This window comes from Talpa occidentalis, unplaced genomic scaffold, assembly GCF_014898055.3.
Source record: "Talpa occidentalis isolate TD23 unplaced genomic scaffold, MPIMG_talOcc4v2.1 talOcc4.14, whole genome shotgun sequence".
Classification (NCBI taxonomy): Eukaryota; Metazoa; Chordata; class Mammalia; order Eulipotyphla; family Talpidae; genus Talpa; species Talpa occidentalis.
The window spans coordinates 2,396,950-2,422,847 of NW_023601433.1; the positions used below are offsets into that span (position 1 = coordinate 2,396,950).

Genomic DNA, 25,898 nt, shown 5'->3' on the forward strand with positions numbered 1-25,898 from the left:
CCCACCCCCCCCAGCTGAGCCCAAGCAGCCGCCCTCGACAGCCTTCACTGTCACCCAGCCCCAGCCTTGCAAAGGGCCTGGGTCCTCCTGCCCCAGCGGGTCTGGCGTGGGCCTGGGAGCTGCCCCAGGGGCTGAGGATGCCACGCCCTCTGCCGGCTGCGAGTGCCCACACCGAAGGGCTTCCTGGGCCAGCGCTGGGCCTGCTGGGCAGCTGAGACCATGGCCCAGGCCCCCAGGCCTCCCTCAGCTGGCTGAGCTGCAACTCCGCCCTCGGCCCTCCGGGCCCATTCAAGCCCATCTGTCCTCTGTGCTTGTCCTCTGTCCCCCAGGGCAGGGCCTTTGTCCTGTGGCTGGGTGTGAAGTGGGGAGAGAGGCACTTCAGAGCTCGCCTGCCTTCCCCCAGTGTGCCAGAGCCACAAAGCCCAGAGAGGGGATGAGGCTTGCCCAAGAGCACGTGGGGGGAGGGGAAGCTCCTGTTCCCTGCAGGGGTCCTGTGCCCTGAGCTCAATCTGCTTCCAGGCACAGCCTCCTCTGGGAAGCCCTCCTGGGTGTCCTAGTTGGGCGTGACCTTCATGTTCTCTGCTCTTAGAGGCGCTTTCCAGGCTTAGCCTTGTCTCATAGTGGTGCCAAAGGACAGCCCCCCAAAATGTCCCCCCCCTGAGACGGCCACCCTAGCATGTGGATTATGTCGAGCTAAAGTCAATGGAAACCCTGCCTGGGGTGGTCGGAGCCCCCTCTGCTGGGGCCCTCGGGAGCCACGTCCGTCTCTGTTGAGTCCCTAGGAAACCAAGGAGTATTATGTGTAAATAAGCTCTGGCGCCAGAGACAATTAATTCACTTCACCAAGTCTCCTGAGGTCCCGACCGCTCCCCCCCACCGCACTGAGGGAAACTTTCCCACTCCGGGTCTCCTTGGTGGAGGCCTGGAGGCCTCCTGGGGAGCCTTTAACAGTGGGATGGGAGCTGGGGGGCGGGGAACCCAGCCTCCGTCTGCCTGCAGTGTCCAGGCTCCCCGGTGATGGCCATGTGGAGGCTCCCGGGCCGTGGCTGCCTGGAGTGGCTTTTCTGTGCAGGGGCTGCCCGCTCTCCACGGAGGCGCCAGCCGCCCCCCTCAGTCTCTCTCCAGGCCACGTGGTGCCGGTGCCCCCATGCATGTCCACCCGAAGGTCAGCGTTTCCAGGTGACCTGGGGAGCATCGCGGCCACCATCCTCAGGCCTCTGGGGTGGACACAGGCGCTGTCTAAGGCCTCCGGGGTGGACACGGCGCTGACTCGGCTTCTGGGGTAGACATGGGCGCTGACTCCCTCTGTGGTCTGGAGAGCGGTGCGGGGCAAGGGAGTGCAGGGGTGTGTCTGCTACGCCGGGGGCCTGTGGCCAGGGGAGCCACGCTGGACTCAGCTCGTGCCTGGACTTGGCCGCAGGGGTTCAGTGCGGTGGGAGGTGTTGGTGGGCGAGTGCCCTGAGGTCAAGGGAGCCCTCCGCTCACCCCCTCGCTTGCACTGCCCAGGGCCGCTCCCCTCCTGGCCATGCCTGCCGTGGGGCGGTGGGGTGGGGGGGATCTGTAGCTATCACAGCCTTGAGTCTCGGGTGAGCCTGGGGCCGGGGCCCCCAGGCCGGAGCTGCGTCTGTGGCAAGGTTTTCCTCGGGGTCCTGACCACGGCAGCCCGGTGACCAGAGAAGCTCCTGGACTTGATAACGCCCAGTGTTGCTGGAGCCCGTTCCGCTGTCCGTGGACTCCCTAGCTGCCCCAACACGCTGCGCCTGCCTGTGCCAGGGATGACCTGCCGCCAGGCAGCCGGAAGCTTCCTGAGAAGAGACTCGCTTCAGCTGAAGGGCTGGGCCTGGTCTGGGGCAGGTGGCTGCCTCCTGCTGCTCAGGCCTGTGTCCACTCTGCACTGTCCCGGCCCGGGCAAGCCCAGCAGCGGCCCCCGTGCTGAGTGAGCAGTGGTCATGCGGGGGCGGAGGGCATGGGCAGGCCCGCCAGGGAGGGCGGGGGTGGAGCTGGAGGAGCAGGAGTGGAATTGCTGGGGAGCTTGGGAGCACGTAGGCACCTGGGCGAGATGGTGCCGAAAAGCCTGGAAGTGAGCCCGGGATGGGCAGGCCCCGAGTGCTGGGCCGGGGAGAGTGTGTGGGTCAGCCAGCAGGACTTGCACTTGGCCTTGTGTTGGGACTGGGGGTCTGCGCAGGAAGATGGCTGTGGTCACAGTGGGTGGCTCTGGGAGCCTGGCTGGGCGGGGTGCAGGTGGGGTGACTGGCAGGTAGGAGGCCAGGCGAGGGGCGATGCAGGCCCAGATGGGGTGGCGGGGAGTGGGGCGAGGATCACAATGAGGGAAGCACAGGCCCTGGGGGCCACACTGTGCCTGCCCCAGGCGCCATGCCGGCCCGAGCTCTCTCGAAGGTCAGGCCTGACCGGACAAGGCTTCTTCGCGCGACTTGCAGTGGGTCCCGCCTGGCGGTGGCCTCATATGTTTTGTGTTGATGCGGCGGATGGCAGAACCCATTTAGAATAGGCAGGTTTGTGGGGTTTGGGCTGCCCCTCTCCCTGCCCTATAACATTGGCAGCTGCTCAGGAGCAAGCTGTCCCCCAGAGCTGCCCTGCAGCTTGCAGGCTTCAGCTTCTCTGGCTTCCACGTGGGAACCCCCCACCCGCCACGGCAGGCATGGCCAGGAGGGGAGAGGCCCTGGGGAGTGCAAGCGAGGGGGTGAGCGGAGGGCTCCCTTGGCCTCAGGGCACCCACCCACCGACACCTCCCACTGCACTGGACCCATGCAGTCAAGTCCAGGCACGGGCTGAGAGCAGGCAGGGGCTTGGGGCCAGCCCTAGCGTGGGGGCCGCATCAGGAGGTGGGCAGTGGGTAGTGGTGAGTTCCGGGATGTGGTCAGAGCCTGGGAGTCACCATGGGCAAGAGTAGGGAAGGGGCAGGGGGTGGCCAGCACGTATGTTGCGTCAGGTTGGGTCAAGTAGGTCAAATTGGAGCAGAGACCGGAAGCTGAGGCGGCTGGGATGGGTGTTGGGCGGGGGGATTGGCAAGAGGTCAGCAGCGGAGCAGTCAGAGCAGGAAGGGGACCAGGAGGTGAGGCCAGGGCAGGTAGGGGGCCGCGGGGCCCTGCGAGGACTTTGCTTTCACTGAGTGCCACTGGGCTCTGAGCCGATGGCGGGAACTGGCTTCGCTTTCACAGGCTGCTCTGGAGGCTGCGCTAGGGTGACCCATCAGTCAGTGAGTGAGGAGTTGTCAGGAGTAAGGCCCAGGGTCCCGGGATAGGGGAAGGTCACACTTCGACATTTCGATCTCTAGGTGAACAGCCCCCAAGGAAGCGAGGCCGACCCTCAGCCCAGTGTGAACAAGGCTGCTCTGCTGGATCCGTGTGAGGGACAGTCCACCGGGCCAAGCCTAGCAGGATGCCGCCCTGCTCAGCCCAGGGGGTGTCTCACGTAGTAGAAGCAGCTAGTTTGCACGGAGAGATTGGAGGTGCAGCTGGGAGCTTCGCTGACCACGACTGGTGTCCAGGCCGACCTCAGGCCCCTGAGTCTCGGGGTATTTCTAAGGCCTCTCGCTGCTACACACGCAGTCCTCCCAAACCTCACTTTTCTTCCTGGGCCCAATCATGGGCCCAGCTTGCAAACGCCAGGGAAGAGACCCAGGGAAAGAAGGTGGCTCACAGCTCAAGTGACCCAGCAGCAGCCCCGCACCCAGAACCTGGCTTCCTAATTCTGCTCTCGCCGGCCACTAGCTGGGGACGTCAGCAAGCCCCAAGCCCCCAGAGAAAGCCCTTTCTGCGCTGCCTCTTTGTTCCCTGCTTGCGCTAGAGTTTGAGGTCTAGACGTCAAATGAAGTTAGGCTCCCATGTGACCCCACACTTCTCTCTCCCCCCAAGTTCTCCCAGCGCCAGGGGGGGTCCCTGGCCCTTCACGTGGGGGCAGCAATGGTGGGGGAGTTCCCGGATCCCTTCATCATGGGAAAGGGAGGCTCTGACAGGGAGGGGCTGGGCTGCAGGGCAGGGGGGAAGCAGCAGCGTGGTGGGAAGTGGGGGGAGGACACGGGCTGCACTGTCTGCAGCGGAGGCTGCCGAAACAGAGAGCAAGTCCAGGGTGACCGCTGGCTTCCCAGCAACTGGGCGATGGAGGGCGGTGCCCTTCAGGGGCATGGGCAACACAGGGGGGCCCCCCTGGGCTGAAGGGGAAAGCGCAGAGTCCAGTTCTGGGGACTCTGAGCCACCCTGCCGCGGATGCGGAGGCAGCCAAGGCCCCTGGACGCGCCTGTGGCCCGCGCTGCAGGCCCAGGGCGCCCACACATGGGGTCAGCGAGGGTGCGGGAGCGGGCAGTGGACACCGAGCTGGCACACCAGGCCCCGCACGCACGCTCGCGGCCGACCCTCCAGCCCAGGGCCGCGTCTGGACGGTGCGGGGCGCAGCGCAGCCAGAAGGCCAGCCCCGGCGCGGGGCCAGCGGAGGCCAGGGGCAGCGGGGAGGGCTGCGCCGCGGCCCTGCGGGAGGCCGTGTCTCCACCGTGCCGGCCCGTGACCCGGGGCGCGGCTGTCCCGCCAAGGCGCCCTTGGGGACCCCGTTCCCGCGTCCACTCCGCGGGCCTGCGGCGCTGGCAGGTGGCCCGGGGCCCGGCTCCGGGTTACAGTGGACAGTGGGGTCCGCACCACCAGCCCCGCGCCCACAGGTGGGGACCCCGCGGGGGGCGGCGCGGGCGGAGCCGGCCGGGGGCGGCGGGTCGCGGGGGGCGGCGGGGGGCCCTTGGCACCGGGCCCGCGCCCTCCGCGCCTGCGCCGGGAGCGCCGCTGACCCGCCCCGCCGCCGCCGTCTTTGTTCCGCGCCAGCGTCTCGCGAGAGCTGGCGGCCAGTCTCGCGGTGTTTGCGCGGCGCCGTCTCGCGGTGTTTGCGCGGCGCTCGCTTCCTTCCGGCTCCCTGCCCGGTCCCCCGTCCGGTCCCCCCGCCCGGCCGCCCCGCGGGACTATGCTCGCCGGCGATGGACGCGCCCCGCGCAGGTGGGTGCCGCCGCCCGGCCCGGCCCCGACGGGTGGCGGGGCCTGCGGCCGGCCGGCCGGGCGCCGCCCGTGCGAGGGCCCGGCCGCCGGGGTCTCCGCCGCCCCGCTCGGCCCCGACGCGGCCAGGCCGGCGCTCCCCGGACGCGCGCCCCGGGCCCTCCGCCGGCCCCAGGCGGCCCCGACCCCCCGCCCCCGCGGCCCGCGCCGGCCGCCTCCCTCGGCCCTCGGCTTGCTTCGCCTTTGCCCGCTGCCCCCGCGCGCGAGGCCCCGCCGCACGGGCTCTCGGAACCGCGTCCCTCCGAGGAAGTCGTGGCGCCCGCGGCCCCGGGGCTCCCTGCCCGGGCCCGCGCGAGCCTCTTCGAGCTCGTGACTTTGCCGGTGTGGCTTGGCAGGAGCCCCGGGCCGGGGTTATTCTGGGCATGAGCGACGCGGGCCGCCCCAGTCAGTTACCGTCATTACGTCAAGCCAGGCCCCGGCCGCTCGCCTGCCGACGTGGGGCCCCGCCGCTGGGGCGGACAGTTCCGCTGGACACGGCGGGTTTCCGGGACTTTCACTTTGAATAAGGGACTTTGTGGCCAGCTGTGTGTAATAAAAGTTTTTTTTTTCCCCCTTCCAGGAAATGCCTTTGAGTACCTTATTGAAACATTAAGTGACAGTTCCCGTAAGAAGTTCTTCAATGTACCTAAACTTGGAGGCGCCAAGTATGGTAATGTTGCTTTTTGGGGGGCTCGTTTAGTTTGTAGTAATAAATATAGGGTTGTCAAGCCGAGATGAAATTTTACTTACTCCCGTGATGTTGTAAGAAGTACATCTATACAGATCTCGATAACTTTTTTTGAAAAAGATTTGTTTATGCGTACAAGAACTGGGGTATGGGCCAGAGGTGCAGGGTGGTGAGACGATTCACCAGAGACAGAGTGGGGAACAGAACAGGCAGACTGACTGAAGTATACTGCTGAGGGGAGCAGCGGGGAGACAGGAGAGGTCTGCTGTGCCCTGTGGCACAGCTCCCTGTGCCCGTCCAGCTTCCTGGCTGGGGATGGAACTCAGGCTACAGCGGCTGTGGACAGCTTCACAGTGCTGCCACTCAACCCTTTGCGCCACATCTTTAATGGTCCATCTTTAATGTTTTTTCCCCTTCATTTTATTATGAACATTATGTTTGCTATTTTTTCTATAGATTTGATGGAATTAAATGTTCTAGACTGGCACTATCCATGTGTACTTGTACGTGGTGAAAAGACTCGTATATCTTAGAATATCGCAGAAAATTTCTGTATAAGAATCAAGCTCCTGTCCAAAAATAAACAGCCTATCAAAATGGGAGCAAGCGCCTTCCTCGACAGGTTAGGCTGAGCCGCCTGGCCAGGCCTCCGCCCTCATCTCTTACGCACTTTGATCTTGTCCCTTCAGCGCTGATGAGTTTGTGTTAGTTTTGAAAAGGAAACAGCCAAATTGATCACATGCAAAAAAGGTGTTCCTTTAGTTTGCCCAAACATGTAATGATTGTGGACTGGAAAATTTTTAACCCGTATTGTAATAGCTTAATATAGTAAAGAAGCATGAGGGTGATCTTAAAAGCATAGGTACTTTGTGTGGATAATTTGTGGGAATGTGCTTCTATTTTCCAAATGCAGGGAACCCGAGAACAACTGTAAAACGCATTGAAAGGAAGGGCTAGTAATGCAAAGGCTACGTTATCTCTGAAATCAGCATGTTGGGCACGTACACAGAGCTGAGTTCTGGAGCACCTGGGTTTTCATAGCCATGATGAGTACAGGAATAGAACACCTGACAATGCAAATGCTTTCCAAACAAATTTGGTTTTTCTGTGGGGTTAAAACCTGTTATTTCCAGAGAGTGATTATTATGAGAGGTTCATTATCAATTATTTAGTATCTCCGTAATTATTTAAGAGGGAATAAAACTTAGAAGAGTTGACTTTGAAAGAAAGGAGCGACCTGTCTGGACAGTTGGTTTATTATCAGAATACAAACTCCTAGTGTTTTTGGAGTTTTTGCAAAGGTGTTGCCATTTTGTGCACAGCCGTCCAGGCTCGCCCGTCCCTCCGAGTACATTAGCCTTGCATGACTGGGCTGTGGTGGGGTTCACAGCTGCTCCAGTTATCTTGCCAGAAGGGACACGCGGCCCTGTCCACCTTCCAGTCTTCTCCCGTGGGCCCTGCAAAAGCCTGTGGGTTGGGAAGTAGCGGACGGTCTGCCTGTGGTCTTCACTCCAGTGTGAGCTCCCTAAGGCTTGCTCACACACGTGTGCCCGGGCACTTGCCACTGTTGCACGTTGTGTCCAGGGCTCTGTCGGTTTTAACTCTGCTTTTGCTGACAGTTTCTGTTCTAGGTTAGGCCCTGCTACTTCACAGCGAAGGCACCACCTGCCAAGTGAAGTTGGCTCTGTGTGACTGTGGGCGGGCCTGGCCGGAAGCGCATCTGGAGAAAGGGGCAGGGCCATTTCTCTCCGGGGGCTTCAGACTCCTGCTTCCCTCCACTCTTCTCCCTCAGCGGCAAGAGCCTTTGCGCCTGCCCCTTTGCACTTGGCCCAAGGTGGCAGCCTCTGTCCCTGTCTTAGCTCTTGACACCTTCCTGGCTCAGTCCCTGTCTTCATGGCAGTTTCCTCAGCCTCAGACCTGCTTGTCCCAGGGTGTCCTGGCTGCTAGCCGTGGGCCGCTGGCCTGCCAGGGATTGGTTGTGGTTGTGGCAGGGGCAATATAGGGAGGACTATCCGCTCCTGGGTAGCCATTCCAATAGACTCCACGCTTCCCAGGAGCGAACGAGGAGTGAGCATGTCCGCACCGTCGCCAGCCATAGGTATCTGTCTTGTCTTCTCTGTTGGCCAGTGAGTGAGGAACGTGACAGAGCAGGACTTTGTTTTCTCTTCTGACATTTCCAGGCCTCTCGTTAGTGATAGTACAAAAAATGTTATGTGTTCAGCACGGACCCGGTCTAGCTTGGGCTGGCTGGAGACAGAAACAGGCCTTGCTGGCCACACAGCACTGCCCGGAGCTTCTCGCCCAACTCCGGACGCCGGGGGCTTTTCCACTTACCCTGTGGCAGCTCCAGCAGGTGCGAGCCGGGTCGCTGGCCCTCCTTGGGCCTCAGGTAGAGTTCCCGCAGTCAGAAGATGTCCTTCATCCTGTGACTGTAGCTGTCGGTGCTGATCCGTGCCCCATGGTGACCCTTTCGGTGCTGCCTAGGCCAGGACTCTCAGGCTCCAAGACTGTCTGCGCTGTGATGCTGTATCTCTGCTCCATACAGCTGAGGGATGTGAGGCTAAACCTGTGAGTTTGCCTGACTCTGCATCTTCCTGGGGAGGTGATGCACCCTCAGGTGCCCCCAGCACTGCTCTGTTCTCCAGGGGCAGCAGTCTTCAGCCGTGCTGTCTGCTGTGCCCGTTCTGCGTGGTCTGCCCTCCATGTGCCCTTGGCCCACTGCTGTGGGGTGGGTGGGCTGGGGTGGGGGCTTGCGCATTAGGCAGCAACCCTGAGGCCCGGGCCGGCTGGGTGCGGTGTCTGCCAAGACCACCGAGGCAGCACACAGGAACCTTATGCCCTTGTTGGAACTGGAACAGACGGGGCCTCGCTGCTCCGGTAGGGTGGAGGCCCCGGTCAGTGTTGTGCATTTTCTGGTATTTTCCTTGAGACTTGTATTTTTGTGTGAAAAATTTCCCCTTTTTTTCCAAATTTTTTAAAAGATTGATTTATGTATCCAAGAGCTGGGATATAGGCCAGAGGTGGGGGTGGGGTGTGAGAGGATTCCCCAGTGACAGGGTAGGGAACAGAACAGGCAGACTGACTAAAATGCACTGCTGAGGGGAGCAGCGGGGAGACAGGAGAGGTCTGCTGTGCCCTGTGGGTAGCTCCCTGGCCGGGGATCGAACTCATGCTACAGAGGCTGGTGATTGCTTCATAAGTGCTGTGCTTAACCCCTTGCACCACCAGAGAGGCCCCCTTTTTTCATTTTTTAAATATAAAATAAGAGGTGTCCGGGCCAGCAGCGTGTGTGGGCTCTGAGCTGAGAGACCTCACAGACTGCCGCGTGGGCACTGTCCCGCCGGAGGCGGTGGGATGTGTCATTCTCCCCACACCCGCCTGCGGTGAAAGTATCAGAAGTTGAGGCACATTTGAGAAACACTTTCCAAACACCATCGCTTGCCTGGCCGACCTTGGCCGTGCCCAGACCGAGCACGTTAGCATAAGTGGACCTGATCGTCTCTCTCAGCGTGTTCCCCAATGAGCGTCATGACGGTGACACAGCGTGTGCTGCCCAGGGTGGTCTGTGCGGAACCGTGGCCGCCAGCCCGGTCTGCATTTGTGCCCCCAGTGTGGGCTGCTGCCCTCCTCCGTAGCAGCCAAGGGGCCTCAAGCATCTGCCTCCCTGGGGCCCTGAACATGCCAATATCAGTGGTCTTGTGGGTGGTGCCTACCTTCCTGGCCCCGGCTTCCACCAAATCAAGAGGGTGACGGTGGTGACAGCTCGTCATAGACGTGTGGTGATAAGTGACTACGCTTCTGCAGCTCAAGTTGCCATCGTGTCCTGGTTTCCACGTGCCTGAATATCTCCCCTTAAAGTGTTAGTTCTCTAGAGCCATAGAATTCTGGACATTCCTGGTTAGGGACAACAGCAGTGACCCCATCCAGTTCTCAGCTGGATGGTGTGCAAACCCCCACTTTGGTGGGTGCGGTCAGTTCACGTCGCTGCAAGCTTTGGTTTCTGGGTGGGAGAAGGTGACAGACAGGAAGTCAGAGACGGACACAGACAGGCAGACGGCGCTTCGGCTGGCACTGGCCATGGGGCTCTGGAGAGGTCAGGAGAGAAGCTCTGCAGGACCCACCTCGCCGGGGAAGTGCTGCCCACCGACGCAGACCTGGTGAGGCAAGGGCATGGCCTTCATCGTGGTGCTTAATGAAAGACCAGTCTGCTGACATTTCTGGAGACCTGGTGGTGGGCAACAGCGGTGAGGCTGCTCGATGCCCAGGAGTGTCACTTCCCTTGGCTCTGAGACACTTCTGCCCCAGACCCAAGTGGCAGCACCTGGTTTGCCAGTTGGGGTTCTCGGGAATGGACTCTTGAGCAGCCCTAACATCTACACTGGTGACTTTGCGCACGTGACCGGTGTGTTGGTGCGATGTGGGGCCTAGCGCACGCTTCCCGCTGCGTGGAGACTGGACTCAGCAGTCTCTTCTGCCTCCGCGAGGTCGTTCTTAAGTGCATTGGCACCTGTAGGGAACAGTCTCCTGAGCCACATGCACTCTGGTGCCGTGGTCTCTGGGCCTGCTTGCGCCCGCTGTCCGCCCCCGGGGCATTCGCGCCATTGGCGCCCGCGCCAGTGCAGTGAGGGAAGCGGGTGGCGCCTGGGCTGACCTGCAGGTGCCCTGGAAGGGTGGGCCTCCCGGGAGGTGGGGCACACTGGAGGGCAGGTTGCAGGTCGGCATGGTGGCGACTTGGGCGAGAGTCCACAGGGGCCGCAGGGCCCAGCCTTAGTGGGGTGGCAATGGCAGACTCCCAGCCCCGGGAGACCTGGTGCGGGAGCAGCTGGGTGGGCGGCGGTGCTGCTTCAGGAGCTCTCGGCCACGGGAGTGACCTGGTGCGCGCTGGGCAGTTGCAAGATCGGGGAGTTTGCGAACAGATGCGTGTACCTGCAGCCGTGTCCGGGCCATGGCTGGATTTGGTTGGAGCTCAGGCACAGACCCCGGCTGCAGGGAACAGTCTGGAGTCATCGGCGATGACGGAGTCAGCTGAAGTCAGAGGAGCAGTCAGAACCCCGAGAAGAACGGTGTAGCCACCTGTGGGGTCAGGGAATAGGCGCTCTCGAGGGCGCCTGGCTACCCCTGGTGCCAGGGGCTGCAGAGAATGAACACCTGACTGTTCCGTTGGCGAGGCCGCCGGTGTGGTGGCACCGAAGCTGGCGGAAGGCACAAGAGTCCTGGGCCAGAGGCGGCGCCACTCACTGCCTGTGGCAACACTGTGTCCTGGCGCCAGCGAGGGTCACTCTACCCGGCCGGTGTCGAGGGGTGGCGGGTGGGAAGGCCCTCGGGGACCCGCCCGTCAGTGGCCTGCAGCAGGGGCACCGGAGTTCTCCACGCGGGTCCTTTAGAACAGCTGGGACTGGCCTGTCCCCTCTGCTTCTGGCCGCCTCCCCGCGGCCTGTGGGGGAGCAGATGCCGGGTTGTGGACGCCGGAGAGGGTGTTTCGGGAAGGAGGAGGGTGCCAGCTCTGGAGTCCGGGTGAGCGGCCGCGAGTGAGGGTAGAAATGAGGTCGCTGTGGGCTGGACAGCGAGTGGACAGTAGGAAAGTGACACTGGGTGTAGCTCATGCCCAAAAATCGGATGAAAGCCTGGAGGAAGGATGCGAAGTTGCTTTTTGCTGGGACTGGGTGCTGCTCCTGTGCTGCTGGGCCGGCCGCTCAGGGACGACACCGGGCAGGAGGCCGCACTCCCGGCTGGGTGGCATCAGACCGGTAGACGCGGGCTCCTGTGGGGGTGGGAGGGGCCCGCAATGCCTTCATCCGGGAAGGGCCGGCTCCAGAGCCGCTTGGTCGTGGACTGGTGCTTGGGGTGGGGACCTCGGGCCTGTCCCCTGCGGCCAGAGGATCTGCAGCTGCGTCCACTTGGGCTGGGCCTGCTCGCAGTTCATGTGGGTGAGTGCCACCCTCCCTGCCCGGGGTCCCGGTGCCGGGCCTTTGTGCCCAGGGTCGCAGCGGACCTCTCGCGGGTCGCAGTTGGGGTGGGGCGCGGTGGAGCTTCTGGCTCGCCCAGGGTTTCTGCCCAGCGGGAGGCGGGAGAGCAGACGTGGATGCGGGCCCTGCGCTTGGGCTGACCACACATGGAGAATCGTGTTCGCCTGAGTGCCTGTTGGCCCGGTGCTCTCTCCGCAGACGCGCTGCCCTTCTCCATCCGGGTGCTGCTGGAGGCTGCCGTGCGCCGCTGCGACGGCTTCCTGGTGCGCGAGGACGACGCGCTGGCCATCCTGGACTGGCGAGCCCGGCGGGGTGGCGCTGAGGTGCCCTTCTTCCCCGCGCGTGTGCTGCTGCAGGACTTCACGTGAGTGCGGGCTGTGCGGCCCCTCTCGGGCCCGCCGCCCTCTCAGGCCCTCCCCCCTCAGGCCTGCCGCCCTCTCAGGACCCCCCTCAGGCTCGCGACCAGGCCCGTGGCCCTCTCAGGACCCCCCCCTCAGGCCAGCGGCCCTCTCAGGCCCTTTCCCCCAGTGGCTCCCCCCCACTCAGGCCCTCTGCCCTTTCAGCCCCCCCCTCAGGCTCATGGCCCTCTCAGGACCCTCCCCCCCAGGGCTGCTGCCCTCTCAGGCTTGCTGCCCTCTCAGACATTACCACCCCCCTTACCCACCTCAGGCCCAAAGGACTGTCCTGCTCCCTGTCCTCACGCCGTGCCCTGTCCCTCATGCCCTGCCCTGTCTCTGCCCCGCCCCTCATCCTCCGCCCCCCGCAGCCACCAGCCTTGTCTTTTTGCTGGAGAGGCAGTGACTGGTCAGAAAAAAGCCCCGATCCCACCCCTTATGCACTTGGCTTGTCCCCAGGCATAAAATCCCGCCATCTCCTGGGCCCCTGGGGCCCGCTGGCCGAGGGAGGCAGGAGCTGCAGGAGCGGCCTCCCCTTGCAGATTCGGGGTGGTGCTGCTGCCCCAGTGCCAGGCACGCAGAAATCCCCGAGGGCAGAGCTCCCCCTTCCTTGGCTCCGGTCCCACGTCGGGAGCACTTTGGGGTCACGGGGGGATCCTGGACGTGCGCTGGTTGGAGCTGCCCAGTGGCCATGCTGGAGGAACAGGAGAGCCGTGAGGGAGAGTCTGGAGCTGGGGGCAGCATGAAACCAGAGCAGGAGAAAGCCTTGGCCGCTCCCCGGGGTCTTCTAAGTGTCATCCATGTGTGCTTCGGCGTGTCTGCCCTTCGCACTCAAGCTTTCCGGCCGTGTGTCGGAGTTGGTCCTACCCGAGCAGGGCACGTGGTCAGACAGGCACGCGAGCTCAAACTTTTTAAGCATAAAAATAAACTGATGTGTGTCAGTCATTCAGAACTGCGGTTTGTCCACTCTTTGTTTTGTAGCGGGATTCCGGCCATGGTGGATCTCGCTGCTATGAGGGAGGCAGTGAAAACGCTTGGAGGGGACCCTGGGAAAGTCCACCCCGCCTGTCCGGCAGACCTCACTGTGGACCACTCTCTGCAGATTGACTTCAGCAAATGGTATTTCATAGGGAACCGGGGAAACAGGCGTGGGGTTGGGGGTGCACATGGCCGGTGCCCAGGGCTGCGGTGGGGGTGCTGCTGTGTCGTGGGAGGCTGAGCGAGGCTGGCGCTGGCCAGGGCTGCTTGAGTCACTTTGAGTTAAACATTATTTTCATGTTTTTTTATTTCTGCTGCAATTTTGGGTAGGAATTTCTAAGATTAGAATTTGCTTTTTGGAGTGAATTGTCCAAATTCTGTTTCTTTTTTTAAGTTGATTTTTTTATTTTTTGGCAGAGAAGAACTGGGGTGCAGGCCAGAGGTGTGGGGGTTAAGAGGATTCACCAGAGACAGAGTGGGGAGCAGAACAGGTGGATCTACTGAAACACACTGCTGAGGGGAGCAGTGGGGAGTCAGGAGAGGTCTGCTGCGCCACGTGGGTAGCTCCCTGTCTGGGGATCAAACTCAGGCTGCAGTGGCTGCGGGCAGCTTCATAGTGCTGAGACTGACCTCTGCGCCACCAGGGAGGCCCGAACGTGACGAGTATTTTGTGGGGCACTTAGAATTATGTTTTGTTTCTAAATTTAAGTGACCTGTTCTTGTGTGTGTGCTGGTGACCCGAGACGTGCCGCGGGGCCCGCGGTGAGCTGTGCTCTGGCTTTCGGCGTGGGCGTGCGCTCCCGGGGCAGCTCCTGTGTGTTGTCATCTTAGCTTCATTTCTGTTTCACTTAAATGATTTTCTTTTTTTGAATGACAGTGCGATACAGAATGCCCCAAACCCCGGCGGTGGGGACCTGCAGAAGGCAGGGAAGCTCTCCCCACTTAGAGTCCAGCCCAGGAAGCTGCCCTGCCGCGGCCAGGCCCCCTGCCGCGCGCCCTGTGACCCCGGAGAACCCGGCCGGCCCTCGGGACAGTGCTCCCCGCAGATCGAGAACACGCCGCTCCTGTGCCCCTTCCACCTGCAGCCAGTACCTGAGTACGCATCTGCGCAGACCCCCCGTCTGGCAGGGCACACCTGTACTTCCTGAGTTGCTTAGTATCAGGAACAGTTTTAATATTTTTTTGCAAATATAATTAGTTTTTTAACTAACGTAGGTAGAAAAATGGGATCTCATTTTAAGCTGTGAATTTTTCATTTCAGTGAATTTGAATTTGTGCCCTTTCCATGTTTTATTGTTAATTCCTACCTTTTTTGTGTGTTCCCCATTTGTACGTCCAGCTTTTCTTCCATGCCACATCACCTGTTTTTATCCACTGCCTTAAGAACTGTACTCACCCGTAGGTGAAGGGGGGCGGAAGGGGTGGGCATTAAGCTCATGACTGCAGGGGACAGAGTGGAGGCGCTGGCGGGGGCAGGGGTAGGTGAGACGGCCAGGGGTTAAGAAACAGATCTCGTTAGACACGTCATGAGGCTATAGATACTTGGCTGCCTCTTGGCCCCATGGAAAATAGCAGACCTGCCTGGGAGCGAATCCTGTTCCTAGCAGTTGGTTACAGTCCCTAATAGTTAAACAAAACAAGTGAAAAAGTTATACAGCTTAAGTTTTTATATGCTATAGTCTCTGAAAGCACATTGGGCTGCGGAAAAGTCAAAGTCAGGACTTTTAAGGGTGATGTCGTTTCGTTTACTGCCCCGTGCCGTTTACCGCATTGCCAGTGGACTTAAAAAAGAAAAACAAAAAACTGATTTTCAAAAGATTTTTAAAGAGCCCCGAAAAATGGCTTGCTTTTTTAAGTGTAAAGAAACTTAACACAATTAAGATTTAGAATAGCTAAGAGTAATATTCATGCATAGTTCACTTAAGTGCCAGTTAATGTATTAATTCATTTATTCCTAATCTGAATCTTTGAAATTCTGTTCCTAAAATTTTGGGTTCACTATTTATAAAACCATGTGTGTTCTTTAAAAATTCAGTATAATCTGGGTTCTTTGCTATCAAATTGTGACAGTTTATGTGAGTCCGCCTAAGTCTTGCTGCCTAGTTATCCTGATTGTTAGGGGCATGTTGACATTTGCGATTAACATGTTTTTATACAGAAATTAATTTCCTAAAAGGAAGATTTATTTTAAAACTCAGAGCTTTTCTTAAGTGGCAGAGTATGAAGGGCTAAGATAGTTTTCTTTTGCTTCTAAAAGTCCAGTCTGGTTTAATATTTCCCATCTGCTTTTACTCTTAATTTAAAAAGTATTGAGATGAGCGATGTTGTTGTCGCTGGCTGAAGGAGTCTGTCTCCTGTGTGTTTTCATGTGTCAGGTATGTTTACAGACTTGCAAAAATGTCAAGAATAGAAAGGTGGGAGATCCTGGCTCTTGGTCAATTATGAGCTGAGAAGTGCCTGGATGGCAGCTTGTGGCTTTGTGTGTTCTGCAGCTGTGGGGGTGGCGGGCTCTGGACATCTTTGCTCCCTGGGGCCCTCGGAAAAGCCTCACCAGGCTGTGTCGTGACCCCAGGGCTCACCCAGTGATGGATTATTAAGGTGGTCTTTGTTAAAAGGCAAAGTGGACAGTTAAACAAGTATGATTGTCTGGACCCTGGAGGACATGCATAATTCAATCATATCGATATTCTGGGCGGCGCTTAATCACTAGCTGGAGGCTGAAATAAGCAACTTAAAGCTGTTAGAAATAATTTAAAAAATATACCGGTTAGATCAAATGAAGTTTTCCTTCAAAAATGGCACTGATTTTATGGGTTGGAGGTGAATTGTTGGGGGCCTTGGAGTAAGTAATCCATGTGAAATGTGATCTGCCTAAAGCAAGCTGCTGCTTACACCAGATGGAACCTTCGCTTGGGTGAGAGGAATACAAGATTTTTGCCAGAAGTTCTTTTTACATACAAACCTTGACATCGTTATGACATACATAACCAGTGTCCCCCTCCCAGTGTAAGGCAACACGGAGTCACGGGGTGAGACACACGCACTCAGGGCCCAGGGCCTCATGTCTTTCCCGGTGGAGGGCCAGTGTGGCCCATCCTGTCCTGGCGGGCTGTGCCTCACCGCACAGAGCCACCTGGGGTGCTGGTGTAGGCAGCGCCTCTTTGTTGAGAAGAAGGCAGCTCCTGCTGAAAAATCCAGTGAGAGTGCAGGGCTGTTGTGTGTCTGAGGTGTGGGCTTGGGGGCACACGCGGTGCGTCTTCTCTGGGATGCATTTAATACCGGCTTTTCTCTCTCTCAGGCCTGAAACAGTGTTGAAAAATCAAGAAATAGAATTTGGCAGAAATCGAGAACGGCTTCAGTTTTTCAAGGTATAAATGACTTGGGGGAAACTTTTGTGTTGACAGTTACAAACTATTGGTAGGTACAGCGTTTATGTCTCTAGACGAGTAATTGTTAGACACTTCCCGGCAGTAGAGCCCTTTTACTGCTTCAGTAAACTCTTGGCAGAGCCCCCGTGGATAAAACAGGTGAGACGGGAGAGTCCTGTGCCGGGGGCTAGGCGCTGTGCTGGCGCCTTCCCTTGTCCACGTGCGGCCGGAGCGGGAGACTGCTCCTCTGGCTCCAGGATGTCCCCTCTGCCTCTGCTTTGTCTCAGCGATCTGCTCGCGGAGTGTGTCATGTTTTGTGTCAGCACATTTGGTTTCATGTCATGTAAACTCTGATCGTGCTGAACATTGGTAAATTTTTCTGTCAATATTTACTTGTATCGTGATTGTGAGCACAAGTTCATGTAACCTGCTAACACTTGGATTTCTTAAATTAAACACAATACAGTGGAGTTCAAGAGCTTTCAAGGATGTGGCTGTCATCCCTCCTGGAGCTGGGATGGCACATCAAGTGAACTTAGAGTTTCTGTCGAGAGTGGTTTTTGAAGAAAAGGACCTTCTCTTCCCGGACAGTGTCCTTGGCACAGATTCTCACATAACCATGGTGAACGGCTTGGGGATCCTGGGGTGGGGTAAGTAAACACTGGACATACTTACTGTGGGCAGAGCAGGGAGGATGTCAGGGACATTATAAGAGAAAAGCAGCTGCTTTTTTGTGGTCTCTTTGAAAATGTTTTTCATCTATAACTACAGCAACAAAAATGATACCTTAAGTGGTCGGGACAGTGTAGGGGAAGGAGCCGTGAAGGGCACCCCCGGTGTTCACGGGTGGCGGGGCGAGGTAGCGTCTGCCAGGGCGGTGTGCTCGAGGCCCCTACGGTGGCTCCTGGCTCCCTGCATTCTATGCCTGGCCTTGCCAGCCTGGCCCTCTCCGCCTGTGCTACCGCCCGTGTGGCCCACATGGGCTGCCTCCAGCACGATGCTCTGCTCCAGGGGTCGTGAATTGTGGCTTTTTGTCTTTGTCATTGAGTTCAGGGTGGCTGGCAGGGGCTGGGTTCTGCTGTGACCTGGCGTGATCAGCATTAGTGCAGCTGAGCTCCTGTGATGGAAAGGTAAAGACCAACTTTCTGGTCACGTGGTGGAGCCTTTTTTAAAATTTATTGTGTGTAGAAAAACTGGGATACAGGCCAGAGGTGGGGGGGTGAGAGGACTCGTCAGAGCAGATTAGGCGGATCCACTGAAACATACTGCTGAGGGGGTAGCGGAGGACAGGAGAGGTCCGCTGCGCCCTGTGGGTCAGCTCCTGGCTGGGGATGGACTCGGGCTGAGGTGGTGACTGCCTGAGACTGACCCTGGGCCACGGCGCAGCCCTGGAGCCCTTTCCTCGAGCGGACTTGTGTGTCATGCCTTGTCTGCGGCAGCCAAGCTGGCACCACATAGGCGGGGGCGTCACGGAGAAGGCGCCTCGCCTGCCCCTGTTCACCTGCCCGTCGTTGCTGCAGGGGTCGGCGGCATCGAGACAGAAGCTGTCATGCTCGGCCTGCCAGTCTCCCTCACTCTGCCAGAGGTGGTTGGATGCGAGTTAACCGGGCCGTCAAACCCTTTCGTTACGTCCATAGACGTTGTTCTCGGCATCACAAAGGTAAGTTCAGGCTGTGTCACATGCTGGACCCTTTCACGAGTGGAGGGGCCGAAGAGCAGGGCCTGGCGCGAGGCACGCCCTGTCCCCTCACAGGTGGCCGCCGTCGCATGGCCATAGCAGAGGGTGACACGGTGTGAGGGCGGGCGGTCCGCTGTCACTGCTCCTTCCCACATGCTGCTAACATGGCTACTGCCACAGGCCCGTTTTCCTGAGACAGCGGGACGCAGCAGGGCTGGTGCTGCCCAGAGGGCAGGGGCTCAGTGGAGAGCAGGGCTGTGGCCGTGAGGCCACCCACTGTGGTGCTCGCTCGGGTCTCCCCAGTTGCCGGCTGCGTGAGCAAAAATGGTGTTTAGCAAAACATCCTCAGTATTTAATCAGAGCATTTCCCTTCAGAAGTTATCCCTGTGCTTGACGACGCCTTCCAGTTTACATGCTGTGAGGAAACGGGGTTGGGCCGTGGGCTGTGGGCACATTGCTCTGCGGTGTCTGTAGGAGCTGCTTCTCGGCGCAGAGCCGCGTTGGCTGCGCATGGCCTCCTCGGTCACGAGGATCCTCCTGAACTTCTGGTTCTCATTAGCTGGAATGCCCGAGTCCCGTTTTGCTAAGTGGAGGGAGCGGGCGAGCGCCCCCTTGAGCTCCCTGGCCCCGAGGTCTCAGCGCTTTTGTTGAGCTCTTGGTCTGCAGCCTCCCAGGGGAAGGGAGGGCCTCGACCATTGACCCTTCCTCCTAATGAGAGGGGATTTGACATCTTAGGTGATTGATCAGTGAACACTACAAAGGGTTGTGGACTCAAATTGGGAACTGCAGGTTATTCCTAAAGGACAAGGGGCCCATTATGCTTCCAGATAAATCACTTCTTTCCTGCGGGCATCCTGGAAATGGATGCTGCTTCTCAGATCCCCCGGCTGTGCTTTTTCCCCTAACAATGTTGCTCCCTGTTGTTGAGTCAGAGTGACTGACATGCGTGTGTTCACAGTTACCCCGTGTTGTCCCTCCCTGGGGCCCCTGAAGGTAGCGCTTGGCAGAGCTAATCGATACAGCTTCGTCCTCAGAACAGCAAGGAGGTTTCCTGCCCAGTCACCCCCGCGCGCTCCCCCTTGCAACCTGAGCGTCTTGCGGTTCAGAGAGTGAGCAGCGGATCTGATGACCTGCCTGTGACAAGGAAAATTACTTGAGAAGTTCAGCTTGCAGATGTGTGAAATCCTGTCAGAGTGGAGTTAGGATTAGTAGTGCTAAGAATATTTCAGCTCGCAACTGGAAGTTGGAGAGTTTTTATATGTGGTATATAAATTTTTTATTAAAATACAGTTTCACAGCATGTTGGTTTTTAATTAGACCTGAGGGCCTGTCAGTGACTAGCAGCACCACTGATTTTTGTTCTGCTGAGAACAGAAAGACGCCCCATCTGATCTAAGGTTTGCCTGGCCCCGCGGACTTGGCGGGAGCGACTCTGCGCCCCAGGAGCCTCCGGCACCATCGGGCCACGCTCCCGCAGGTGCTCTGGGGACTCCCACGGCCGGCAGCAGCGGCCCTTCCAGCGCTGCCGTTGCAGAGAGCCCAGGCTGACGTCGCTCATGCCCGGCTCACCTCTCCGCATGTCCCCCTGCAGCACCTCAGGCAAGCTGGAGTAGCCGGAAAGTTCGTTGAGTTTTTTGGAAGCGGAGTTGCGCAGTTGTCTGTCGTGGACCGAACTACGATCGCTAACATGTGTCCCGAGTACGGTGCCGTCCTCAGCTTTTTCCCTGTTGACAATGTGACGCTGAAGCACTTAGAACACACAGGTAAGAAGAGCGGTACACGCGCGGCGCCTCGCGCTGCAGTACTCTGTCCTCACTGCCTTGAGCACACTTTAACATGAACGAAGTTCCTGCCTGTGAAACAGCGACAGAGACGCCGCAGATGTCTCTATGGAGTGCCGCGCCCTCAACTCCCAGCCCCTCGTGGCTTGGGATGGCTCTTCCCCGTAGTTACGGACTCCATCCTCCTTCAGGGCGTGACCCCTGGGCAGACTCAGTCTGCACGTGTCCATGCCCCTCCCTCCCTTCATCGCCCAGGCGCCCGTCCGGAGGCGTGCACGTAGTGGGGAGAGGCAGCCGAGGCCGGGGGCCCGGCTCCTCACTGACCAGCGGTCTTGGCCGCTGCCCGCGGCAGGGACTGCAGAACCGCATGCGCGCATGCCCGGGCCCCACCTCCGGGCGTCCAGGTCTCTCTCCCCGTCCACTTCCTTTCTGTCAGATCCCGCTCCTGAGGCGGCATCTGTCACCCTGGCCAGCCAGGGAGGTGAGTCCAGTGTTCCTCAGTTCGGAGGCAGAAGTGGCCGCGCACGGGTCAGTGCAGGACGGACAGCTGGCGTCTGTGGGGTGGGGTGGGGGGTGTCCCTCGCGGGGCATGGAGCTTCGCTGAGCGTACTGTGTGGGATGGACGTGTGGGGGGGGGTGGCTGCGGAAGCCGTGAGCACCGCGCTCTGATGGGCAGGTCACCCGGGGCCAGCGGCTTCCGTGGCTGCTGCTGCTCGCTGTGGTGTCTGCCACCCCGTCCTCTGCGGCAGGGCCTGGGGCCTGTGGGCCCTTCCATGGCTGTGGCGTCCGCAGGGCTGGTCTGGGCTGCAGCCGGGCCCCTGTGGGGTGACGTCGGGGCGTGTGCCTGAGCGCGGGGAGCCGGGGGCCAGCGGGCAGGGCCCAGCTGAAGCAAGTCCTTGCTGCCGGCGTCTTCTCAGATGTAGCGCGCGCCACCCAGGGCTCGCTGGATGCCCAGCCGTGCTGCCTCGGCCTTTCCGCTCTGTGAGACTTTCCTTTCCTTCTTGTCCTCTGACGCCCAATGCTGTCTGTTGTTGTCATTTGTCGTTGTTACTGTGTTTATTTTCTAGGGAGGGAGTGAACCCCACTGTTGGGATGAGCAGTGGTGTGTCGAGTCCAGTGCTCATGCTGTGACGGACCTTTTTTTTTTTTTTTTTAATAGAGGCATGTTTTTATTTATTTGTTTGTTTTGCTTTTTGTTTTGTTTGTTTGTTTATACATGCACTGGGTACAGTCAGAAGCGCGGGAGGGTGAGAGAATTCACCAGAGCCAGAGCGGGGAGCAGAGCAGGCAGAAAGACCGAAGCACACTGCTGAGGGGAGCAGCGGGAGGCAGGGGAGGTCCGTGCGCCATGTGGGACCCTACTCTGGTGGCCGGGTAGCAGCCGGGGATCGAACCGGCGCCGCAGAGGCTGCGGGCAGCTTCGCAACCCAGCGCTCAACCGCTGCGCCACCGGGGAGGCCCTGTGACGGACCTTTAATTGGGATGGTTCCCTTTTGGTTTATTGGACTCCGATGTACTTTTTTTTTTTTTTAAGATTTATTTATTTATGCATACAAGAACTGGGGTACTGGCCAGAGGTGTGGGGATGAGAGGGTTCACCAGAGACGGAGGGGGGAGCAGAACAGGCGAATTTACTGAAACACACTGCTGAGGGGAGCAGTGGGCATGACAGGAGAGGTCTGCCACGCCATGTGGGTTGCTCCCTGGCCGGCCCGGATCGAACCCACACTGCAGAGGCTGCGGACAGCTTCATAGTGCAGTGCTTAACCCCTTGCGCCATCAGGGAGGCCCCTGATGTACATTTTTTTAAAACCTTTTTCCTTTATTGAGGTAACATCAGCTGAGAACGCTGTATGTGACTTAGGGGCGCAGTCACGTCTCCTCTGATGTAGGGCGCAGGCCCACCCCCAGCACACCCACACCTTGTGCCCTGGAATCCCAATCCCCCCGCTTCCTGTAGCCTCACTTCTCTAGTCCTGTGGGGCTTGTTTTGGTTTAGTTCTGGCAGCTTCCTCTCTCTGTGCGACGTGTGTGAGTGACGCCACCTGGCCTTGGTCCGTCATCTTCTGACTCGTGTCCGTAGCATGTCTCCCTCTAGTGTTGCTGAGCGACTTTTAAATGGGTGGGTGGGTGTGTGTGTGCGCGCGCGTGCGTGTGCTGCTGCTTATTTTATAAAGTGGAGTTTTCTTGAAAGTTATAATTTTTACTATTGTGGACAATGTGATGTTCTGATAACTGTGTCCTGAGTTCATTGTAATCTGGGTGTTTCTTGCTCGTTTTAGAATTCAGTGGCACACACTAAGATTTTAGAATCTTAAAATCTTTCACTGCATTTCTGTTGTTGTTCTTGATCTTTTTAGGTGTTGACAAAGCCAAACTCAAGTCAATGGAAACCTACCTTAAAGCTGTGAAATTGTTCCGGAATAACCAGAATGACTCAGGAGAACCTGAATACTCCCAGGTGTGTGCAGGAGGGCCTGGTAGAAATGCGTAAAGGGAACGAAATATGAAAGTTAAGAGTGTAGATGCTGGGCCCCATCCTGGCCGCGTCCTGGCTCCGCAGGCGTTCACCGAGCCTCCTGCCATAGTTGCCTAACCCTGCGCTGTGGGAGCAGCGTCCCCTTGTGGGGGCTGAAGTGATTCAGCTCAAATGCAGACACACAATGAGTGCTCGGGAATGTGAGCCTTTGTCAGTACACACGTGTTACTTGTGACTCTGCTTTTGAGCTTTTTTCATTAGTTTTATGTAGATTTGTTAAATTATTGACTTTTTTGTCATGTTTGGTTCTTTTTTAATTTAAAATAGAGAATGGAAGCGAGTTGTGTGGTGCTCCTGTGCTCTGCCTTGTTGGGTGCAGCCTCTGCGTCCCGTCTGGGGTGGGGGTGGGGGGTGTCTGTCAGAGTGACGCAGGCAGAGTGTCTGGGACACACGGCGCACCTGGGCCTAGTGCGGGTACACGTAGCATCCAGAGGCGTTGAATTTGTGTGATACTTTGGGCAAATCTTTGAATATCTCTGGTTATTTTCTTATCCTTGCATCTGTGTGTTGAATTTAGTGGTTTGTTCACATTACAAAAATGAAGGACATACAAGGGAAGAATTTGGGGGGGCGGAGGGAAAACTTGGGTGATGTAATAGTGGACTGTAAAATTGGCCTCTTATAAACTTGACCTGATTAAGAAATAAAACTACGACTTACCAGGGTGTTGCTTTCAAGAGAAACTCCCCAGTGTGCATGTCAAAGCAGGCAGATAAACAGGCACTGCAGCTGTGGTCAGTCAGAATAGCAGGGCCCTCAGGTAATCCATGAATTGATGAAACCCAAATAATATACATAAAGGGAAAGGGTCGGAATTCCAGAAGAAATATACAGAAAGTTGGGAGATGGGATTTTGAGAAACAATGATTTCTAACCAAGTAATGAAAGCGAGACCTGTGGGGCCCTGGCTGGCAGCCCAAGCCAGGAGGGGCCTCCCCTTGCGTCCCTCCAGGACTGACGTAGCGCCCAGCAGGCTGGGGGAGTGGCCCTGCAGAGTGGGTGAGGAGGAACAGTCTGGGTGTGCAGGCTGCGACCAGAGCGCCCTGGGCAGTGTCCCTGAGCCGCGGCCATGCAGACGGGGCTGTGGGCACAGTGGGCCCTTTGCTTGCCTGGCTGCCATGGTCTCCTCGCACCTGCTGGCCTGTGCACATTCTGTTTCTAACATGCATGCTTTAAAAATCTGTGCAGGGGGCCTCCCCTGCTGGCGCAGTGGTTGAGCGCTGGGCTGCGAGGCTGCCCTCAGCCTCTGCAGTGCCAGTTTGTTCCCCGGCCGCCGGCGAGGGTCCCACCAAAAAAAAAAAATCTGTGTGGGGCTGTGAGTCACCTTAAAGTCCCTAATTGAAAGAAACGTGAATATCCCCACTGTTTCAGCAGTCACGCTCATGTCAGACCTGAACTCGCAGATTATAGTGTCTTTCTGCTCTCACACCCCAGGTGATCCGGATCAACCTGAATTCCATCGTTCCATCCGTCAGCGGCCCCAAGAGACCCCAGGACAGAGTTGCTGTGACAGACATGAAGACTGATTTCCAAGCCTGCTTAAACGAGAAGGTACCCTACCTACCTGCCCGCCCGCCCACCCTCTGTGTTGCGCTTCCTGCTCTATCGTGAGCGCGTTGGGCTGTGGCCGTGCCTGCGTGGGCAACCCTCCAGCTGCCACGTCCGCTGCTGTCCAGAGCGTAGCCAGCCTGGGGGCTCCCCAGTTTCACCCAGGAGCAGAAGTTGATTGTGCTTATTTAATTTAAAATTGTCTTTAAAGCCAGATACAGTTAAGAGTTGAGTTGCGTGTGACCAGGCGGGGCTCACTTGGCACTGTGGGCGTGGGCAGGCTGGGTGGCGGGCGGCCCGCTGGCGCTTGAGTTTGGTAGTTTCCACCTGAGCATCGCAGCGTCCACCTTGTTCCTTCCCTTTGTTCTATAACTGGCAGCTGACTTCCTTTCCAGAGCCTTTCTTTTTATAATTTCTGGGCTTCTGTGTTGTGGACAGCTGCAGGTCTTCTGCACGCTCAGGGCCGTTTTGAGGCGCATCGTCAGTGCCGCTGTTAGCAAAGAAAAAGTTTGTGCTGTCCCTTGAGACTCACTGTCCAGGAACAGAGATGATCTGGGTCATGGGTGGCTGGCTAAACTCCGCGGAGGACAGCTGTGACCCCGCAGGCACCAGTCTCACTGGGCAAGCTCTAGGCTCAACTGGGTCTCGGTGCTGGTGCCCGGCCCCTCACCCACCAGGACTGCGACACGGCATCAGCAGGGGCAGGGATCAGCATGCTTGCCCTCCATCTCTTCCTGCATGTTTTCAAAGTACTTATTAGTCTGTGTCATTTGTGCCTTTGTATAGGTTGGATTTAAAGGCTTCCAAATCGCAGCTGAAAAACAGAAGGACCGCGTGTCCATTTGCTACGAAGGGCGCGAGTATGAGCTGGCCCACGGGTCTGTGGTCATGGCCGCCCTCAACAGCTGCACCAACAACTGCAACCCCTCGGTCATGCTGGCGGCAGGTGGGTGGCCCCGGCCCCTCGCACCCTCCCGCTCCCGGCCTTGCCCTCCGCCTCGCGGAGTGCACCTGCGCTTTATGTTTGTTTGATTTTAAGGAACCTGAGTTTTATTGTATTAAGAATTCTGCTTATTGCACAGGAGGTAGTTTAGTGAGCTGCGTGTCAATTTTCGGTTTCTTTCTTTCTTTTTTTTTTTTTTTTTTTTAAAGATTGATTTATTTATACAAGAAGCAGGGTACAGGCCAGATGCATGGGAGGGTGAAAGAATTCACCAGAGCCAGAGCAGGGAACAGAATAGGCAGACTGACGGAATACACTGCTGAGGGGAGCAGCGGGCACGACAGGAGAGGTCTGCTATGCCATGTGGGACCCTCACTGGCCGGCCGGGATCAAACTGGTGCTGCAGAGGCTGCGGACAGCTTCATAGCACTGCGCTCAACCACCTGCGCCACCAGGGGAGGCCCTTGGCTTGTTTGTTTCCGCAGTGCCCACAGCCCATGCAGGGGCTGGAGGCCATCCAGGCCGACCATGAGTGACGCCGGGCGTACGCCTGTGTGCACCTGTGTGGTGATGCTGGCTGCTGTCAGCTTGTCCTGCAGGGTGGGGGTGCTCAGCTGGTGACACCCACGGGCTGTGCCTTGTGAAGCCACAGCTAATTGTTTGGTGTCTGCTGTGGTTTTTGTTTTAAATGAAACAAACCAGTGGCATAGAATGGACCAGAACCTGCCAGTAAGGTCACGAATTGAGCCCTGACCTGACATGAGGCCGGTGTGCCATGCCAGCCCTTCGATGCCTGCCCTGACGCTGTGCTGTTGCCCTGCAGGTCTTTTGGCCAAGAAGGCTGTTCAGGCCGGTCTGCGCGTCAGGCCCTACATAAGAACCAGCCTGTCTCCCGGCAGTGGGATGGTCACGCACTACCTCAGCGCTAGCGGGGTGCTGCCCTACCTCAGCAGACTCGGGTGAGTGCAGCACCAGCGGGGCGGG

At 58.2% G+C, this 25,898-nt stretch overlaps 1 protein-coding gene across 2 annotated transcripts in view; it reads left to right on the forward strand.

The window, feature by feature from the left end:
• The first annotated feature begins 4,931 nt into the window (after nucleotides 1–4,931).
• Nucleotides 4,932–25,898, forward strand: part of IREB2 (iron responsive element binding protein 2) — a 31,069-nt gene continuing 10,102 nt past the window's right edge. The window contains exons 1-13 of one of the 2 annotated variants that reach the window (XM_037509994.2): nucleotides 4,932–4,994; nucleotides 5,611–5,700; nucleotides 11,883–12,048; nucleotides 13,061–13,198; nucleotides 13,935–14,153; nucleotides 16,356–16,425; nucleotides 16,892–17,075; nucleotides 17,946–18,085; nucleotides 19,695–19,866; nucleotides 22,245–22,345; nucleotides 23,858–23,974; nucleotides 24,758–24,917; nucleotides 25,738–25,873. In XM_037509994.2, coding sequence (XP_037365891.1) covers nucleotides 4,976–4,994; nucleotides 5,611–5,700; nucleotides 11,883–12,048; nucleotides 13,061–13,198; nucleotides 13,935–14,153; nucleotides 16,356–16,425; nucleotides 16,892–17,075; nucleotides 17,946–18,085; nucleotides 19,695–19,866; nucleotides 22,245–22,345; nucleotides 23,858–23,974; nucleotides 24,758–24,917; nucleotides 25,738–25,873 — 1,712 coding nt within the window. In that variant the 5' untranslated portion in view covers nucleotides 4,932–4,975. The remainder of the gene's footprint in view (nucleotides 4,995–5,610; nucleotides 5,701–11,882; nucleotides 12,049–13,060; nucleotides 13,199–13,934; nucleotides 14,154–16,355; nucleotides 16,426–16,891; nucleotides 17,076–17,945; nucleotides 18,086–19,694; nucleotides 19,867–22,244; nucleotides 22,346–23,857; nucleotides 23,975–24,757; nucleotides 24,918–25,737; nucleotides 25,874–25,898) is intronic. The other variant, XM_054694723.1, reaches the window with a different exon arrangement.